Source organism: Ictalurus furcatus, chromosome 19 (assembly GCF_023375685.1).
Source record: "Ictalurus furcatus strain D&B chromosome 19, Billie_1.0, whole genome shotgun sequence".
NCBI lineage: Eukaryota > Metazoa > Chordata > Actinopteri > Siluriformes > Ictaluridae > Ictalurus > Ictalurus furcatus.
Window position 1 is genome coordinate 1,818,854 of NC_071273.1, and position 6,268 is coordinate 1,825,121.

Here is a 6,268-nt window from a genome sequence, read left to right on the forward strand (position 1 = left end):
AAACCAGGGGAGTGCAAGGGGAGGAGATGATCTTGAACCTGATGAGTTCTCGGTGGTTACTGGAAAGAACCAGGTGCAAAGGAACAGTATGGTGGTTGACCTTGGCCAAGAATCTCACGTCTAGTATGTTAACCATCGGGGGGGATCCAGAGGTTCCACAGGGAGGCCAGACTAGGACACAAACTCCTGATCCAGGAAGCTGTGCTCAGCACCAGAGTTAATCAAGGCAAGTAGGGGGATGGAGATGAGGTGGTGGTGCAGGGTAGCAGGAACATGGAGCTGGGATGGGGAGATCTGAGGTGAATGGCTCACCAGCAACTCCATTTCTACTGGCAAGCTCCTCCTTTTGAGCAAAGGGGACAGGTGGCGATGAAGTGGCCCGATTGGCCATAGTAGATACTTACTCCCACCTAGAACTGGCGGTCATGCTCGGCCGGGGTGAGCCGGGCCAGACCTACCTGCATGGGTTCTTCTGCTGGCAAGGGGGAACTGGGCTGAAGGTCCTCAGCCAGGTTGCTGGACAAACTGGCCCTGTCTCAGCGCCTTTCTCACAGATGGTTATCCAGCCAAATGGTGAGGGAAATCAGCACATCTAGAGAGTCTGCTTCATCTTTTGTGGTCAGCTCATGCTTCAACTGCTCACTGAGCCTGATCAGGAACGCTCCCTGGAGTGCCTCCTCGTTCCAGCCAGACTCTGCGGCCAGGACACGGAACTCCACTGAATACTCTGCTACTCTGCTTGGCAGCATCCTGCCCTTGGACGGGGTGATCAAAAACCCTCCAGAGCTCATCGGTGAAGGAAGATATGGAGGATGACAGCGTGGGCTGCCGACCCCACACAGCGGTGGCACAGGCTAGGGCATCCAGCCTTTGAAGCCCCATGATATAAGCCACCTTGGCTTCCTCTGTGGCATTGGTAAGGGGATGCTGGGCAAACATGAGGGAAGATGGGAGTAGGAAGGCCTTGCACCTCCCTAAGTCACCCGCATAGGGTTCTGGGTCTGGGACATGGGCCTCATACTGTAAAAGACTGGGAGAGGGAGCAGGAATGTTAACTGGAATAGAATGACTGGGCTAAGGGCCAGACAATGTTTGGGCCAGTTGGGGGAGGATACGGTTGAGCTGCTCAGTGGAGAGCCCAATCTGGTGTGCCATGGCTTGGTGACTCTCGGTGAGGGTGTGAAGTTGTTGCTCATGCTGGCCCAGGAGTGCACCCTGATGGGATAGCAATGATGGCGAGGGGGCTGGTTCTGCTGGGTCCATGGTGGTCAGATTGTTCTGTCACAAGCAGCGAGACTGGGAGAACCAAAGGCAGAACACATTCATGATGGTTAAACGTTCACGGAATTCATTGCTGTGCAGTGGAGGCTGGAGTGTGTAGAGTGAAATATATAACCTGCACTCTCAGAGCATTATGGTATTTATGTTTTGACTATTATATAATGACTGTTTTATTAAACTCTTCATACCTGACATATCTTGTGATTTATGACTTAATTTAACAGTCTATAACCAGTCATCCTTGGAGTGTACAGCAAGTGAAATGTACAATTGTTTGTGTTTCTTACTAAAATTAAAATTTTATATTATGATCAGAGAAATGATATAATGCACCCTAGATGTTTCATTATTCCAAGTTAGCCTGGATTCCACATCACAAACAGATGAAAAAAATGGTAGACCAATTAAAATATGACGATGTATTTCTGTGTATTCTTGGGGGAATGGGGAAAGGCAATTATGACTGTTAGGACTGTCTCTAAACGCATGCAATATGCCCTTTAATTTATTCTCTGAAGATACCCAGAAGACCCACATGACAAGATATATATTCCTGAGAGAATACAATTTCAGTAAACAGCAAAACTGGCAACAGGCGCATATTGTAGCTCTGTGTACTCTTGAAACCTCAGTGGAAAATGATGTGTAATCAGTGTGTAATAAGTGTGACTTAATACAAAATTTGTATTATCAAATGTCAAATGACAAAAGAAAGCATCATTGCAACAAAAAATTTTCAGTATGTTATTTACATGAAATTGTGTGAGATGATTTTTACCCTATTGTTTTTCTACCTATTTTTGTTTTTATGACAGACAGATGGGAGAGGGGTTAATACAAACTCTGACATGATTCTGTCCCCCTCGATTTTTTGCACTTTGCATATTCCCTGTCGCTCACAATTAAGCTGCATGGGACACATTCAGTTAAGCACTTCTGGAAACAAATCACTAAGGAACTATCTAGTGTTCTAAATCATACCATCCCACTCTCCCCTTCACTCTGCTTACTTGGAGATCTGGGATCATCAAACAGGAAAACGCAATAGTTCTTACAGCGCTAACCAATGGCAAGAAAACTATACTACACCTGGAAATCAAAGAATAACATTAATATCACACATTGGGAAAACCTAATAATCAACTTCATAACAATGGAAAAACTCTCTGCCGCAATCAAAAATAAAACTAACAAATTTAACTCTATTCGGACACCACTCATCACCTACCAGGGAATCACTTCGCAATAGCCAACAATACAGTCCCACTTAACCAAAGCCATACCACACACACCCACATTCAGCCAACATTCCAGCTAGTACTCTTTGCACATAGCTCCCATATCCCTCCTCCACCCTCCTTCCTGATGTCCATGTTGCATCTACTGTCTTGTCTATTGTTTTGTCTCATCTACTGTGCTGTCTGTTACATCCTACACTCATACTAACCCTTAACTATGAAGTACAATGCATCTGCAAATATGAATTAAGCATAATAAAAATAAATAAAGTTTCAATGGTCACCCAAATAAAAATACAAAAACATTTAAGGCCTTCCTCACCACCACATCAGTGCGTCTTTGTTACAGTCAATTCCTAGCTTTTGTATTTGGCCTAGTTTATGTTATTTGCGGTTCACCTGACCATTGCCTTTTCCGGTTCATGATTTTTGCCCAACATATTAGATTTGTTGCAGACTTTTACAGACCTTCCTGCTATCTGACATGATTTATGTTGATTTAATTTTTCACATCAAAAAACCTGCAATTTTAACAGCGGCATGTAGACTTTTTATATCCAGTGACACCTGACCATCACTCACATATACTGGACAGCAGGGGAGTAGGAGCGATTTTGAACCTGGGGGGATGCTGAAATGCTGGGGGGTGCATGCAGCACTGAAAAGATTTTGTTTTATATAAAGCACTTAAATGCTCATTTCTAATGACTTTTGGGAGTACAATGTACTAATTAGTGGGGTTGTAAGAGAGAATGTGCAGTGACTTAACATTGAGAATACTAAGACTGGAGAGAGGAGATTATAAAGACTCGGGTGCACAGTCAGAGAGACGGACTATAACATAACTAGAACAAAAACTACTGCATACCATAAACTGCATGATACACTTTATTTAATGAAGGATATTTTCCAGAATCAACCAACAGTGGGAGAGATCCTCACATAATGGCACCCCCAACCCAAACATCCAACATGGTGTGACGTGAACTAACTGGCTAACTGGAAGCTATCCATACAACTTACAAGCTCATCCTCCTCAGTATTTTCTACTCCTATGACCTGCTGTTCATCCTCCTCCGTCCTCTTATTCTTAAAATATTGTAGGATGCTCATCTCTGTGTGAACATTTTGACTAATGTTACCATTGAATTGTTTATGGACATGTAGCAATGGCACATACACACAATCAGCAATTTCATCGGCTGAAATAGCTATGATATCCTAATTCACATACAAAGTGGTAAATCTTTCATCTATACATTAGTGTGCTCAAGAGCATATCAATGCTGTGTTGTAACTGGCCTCACCTCAGGACACAAATATTTTTTCATGGATGGTCACGGAATATTCGAGTCATCTCCAAAAGAATCCATTCCTCTTTCATTGCATAAGAGTAGCCATCTTAACCCATACCAGGTTTTGCTTGTTACCTTGCAGAGACAGGCACTTTGCTCTAGTCAAGCTTGGCAACAGGCAAATCGTTCAGTGAGCCCTAGCTACTGGAGTCTGACCGCTGCGCTTATTATAGCAAAAGTTCATTATTTTATTGAATAATGTTTCTAAACGTTGCAGAACTGATTCATTTGAAGACTGTCCAACTCAGAAATCCTCGGAGACATGCATTAAATGCAAAATAAAATCAGGAAAAAGTGGGGGGACAAAACCTAGATTTTGAAATGTGGTGGGGACATGTCCCCCAATGTATAACAGCTCCTATGCCCATGCCTTATGGACTTTTCCAAAACTGTTGCCACAATGTTGGAAGCAGACAACTGTATAGAATGTCTTTGCATGCTGCTCCATTAGAATTTCCCTTCACTGGAACTAAGAGACCCAAAAATTCAAAAATCTAGTGGAAAGGGGGACTAAATCTAGACTGGGATGTTCAACAAGCACATATGGGTGTGATGGTCAGGTGTCCACAACCTTTTGCCATATAATCTATTAATGTTTGCCAACCTGTAACACATTACTTGAAATCCACAAAAAATAAAACATCAATCCATTATTCATCACTTTATTATTAAATGAGCATATAACTGTTGATCCCAAAACATGGTTACAACCACCATTTTCAGTTTGTTTGGAGGTGTGGTCAAAGATCTGACATTACCACATAAAAAGTATAAATGTGACTGATGTCTACAGGTATATTAATATGCTGTCTTAACTGGACCAGGTAAAAGCTTAAAAACTATACATTTTCTTCAAAATGTACTTTGATAAAATATATCATTTATTGACATGTGTTTTTACTGTTAGTTAAATGTAAGTAAGGTATTTAGCAAATATAATTAATATATAATAAAGTTTGTTTTATGTGTGTTCCTATTCCATTTTGCAATTTGATGTCTTTCCATGGACTGCACTATAAACAGGAGCAATATAAAGTACTTCTTATTGTTTTCCACAGTTTATATTGCCAGATGACACCTGACATGACTTCTGTGCCGAATCAGCTCTCTGAAAATGCAACATTTATTCGCCCTTCCACTTTTTATATCAATGGGTTTTACAATATTCCACACACAAAGTACTACTATGCCTTTCTTTGCATTGTCTATGCTGTCACAGTTTTAGGGAATTCTTTTATAATGTGCACCATCTATCTAGCACGTAGCCTCCATACAGCAAAGTACATTGTTGTGTTTAACTTGGCTCTTTCTGATTTGGGTGGCAGCTCTGCTCTTATTCCAAAGCTTATTGATACTTTTTTGTTTGAGAATCAGGTCATATCATATGGAGCCTGTCTGGCAAACATGTTTTTTGTCTTATTCTTTATGACCGTGCAGTCTCTTACTCTGCTTGTTATGGCATATGACAGGGTAGTTGCTATATGTTTTCCTTTAAGGTATAATGTCATTGTCACCAAAGCAGCAATGACTTTAATCATTGTTATTACCTGGATTTTCTCTATAACTATCATTGCACTCCTTGTAGCTCTGATTACCAGACTGTCCTTCTGTAGATCTGTAATTATCAACAGCTATTTCTGTGATCATGGGCCTATCTATATTTTAGCTTGTAATGATAAAGTTATAAATAGTGTCATGGCTACAGTCTGTTTTGTTGTGCTGGATTGTGTTCCATTGCTATTAATAATTGTCTCTTATATTTGTATTGGCATTGCCTTGCTGAATATCTCACATGGTTTGGAGCGGAAGAAAGCTATGAAGACCTGTACTTCCCACCTTATTTTAGTGGCTTTATTTTATCTCCCATTTTTTGGCACCAATATAGCAGCTCTTACATCGTCTATAAATGCCAATGATAGGATAATAAATTCTACACTGACACAGATTATTCCCCCCATGTTAAACCCCATTATATACACTTTAAAAACAGAGGAGGTCATGCACGCCGTTAAAGTGCTCTACAAACGGGCCAAAGTGGTAATGATAAGTGGCATGCCAAATGGACAGGTAATTCAACCATGGGTAGGAGTTGGGAGTAAAAAAAATGTAGGTTGAATAATTCTTTCATTCAACTATAATTACATGTACACATGCTTCATAAAATATTTATTGTACTTATAGCACTGAAGTTGTCATATAGTTTGACAAAATGGGACATTCATGTTGAAAAAAAAAACCTTCTTCATTATATGGTATGTAATTTAGAAATAATTTAATTTAGAAATAAACCTTGTTTTTTAATAAATTATTTTAATTCATGAAAAAGTCCAGTTACAAATGAAAGCAGATATCACAATGTTTAGTTTGGACTTGAAGGAGCACCTAATGTGTGGG

At 40.4% G+C, this 6,268-nt stretch overlaps 1 protein-coding gene across 1 annotated transcript; it reads left to right on the plus strand.

The window, feature by feature from the left end:
- The first annotated feature begins 4,872 nt into the window (after positions 1-4,872).
- Positions 4,873-6,068, plus strand: LOC128623334 (olfactory receptor 1-like). Its single transcript, XM_053650322.1, has one exon. It carries the CDS (start codon positions 4,946-4,948, stop codon positions 5,987-5,989), a length of 1,044 nt encoding a protein of 347 aa, XP_053506297.1. The 5' UTR covers positions 4,873-4,945; the 3' UTR covers positions 5,990-6,068.
- The last annotated feature ends 200 nt before the right edge of the window (positions 6,069-6,268 follow it).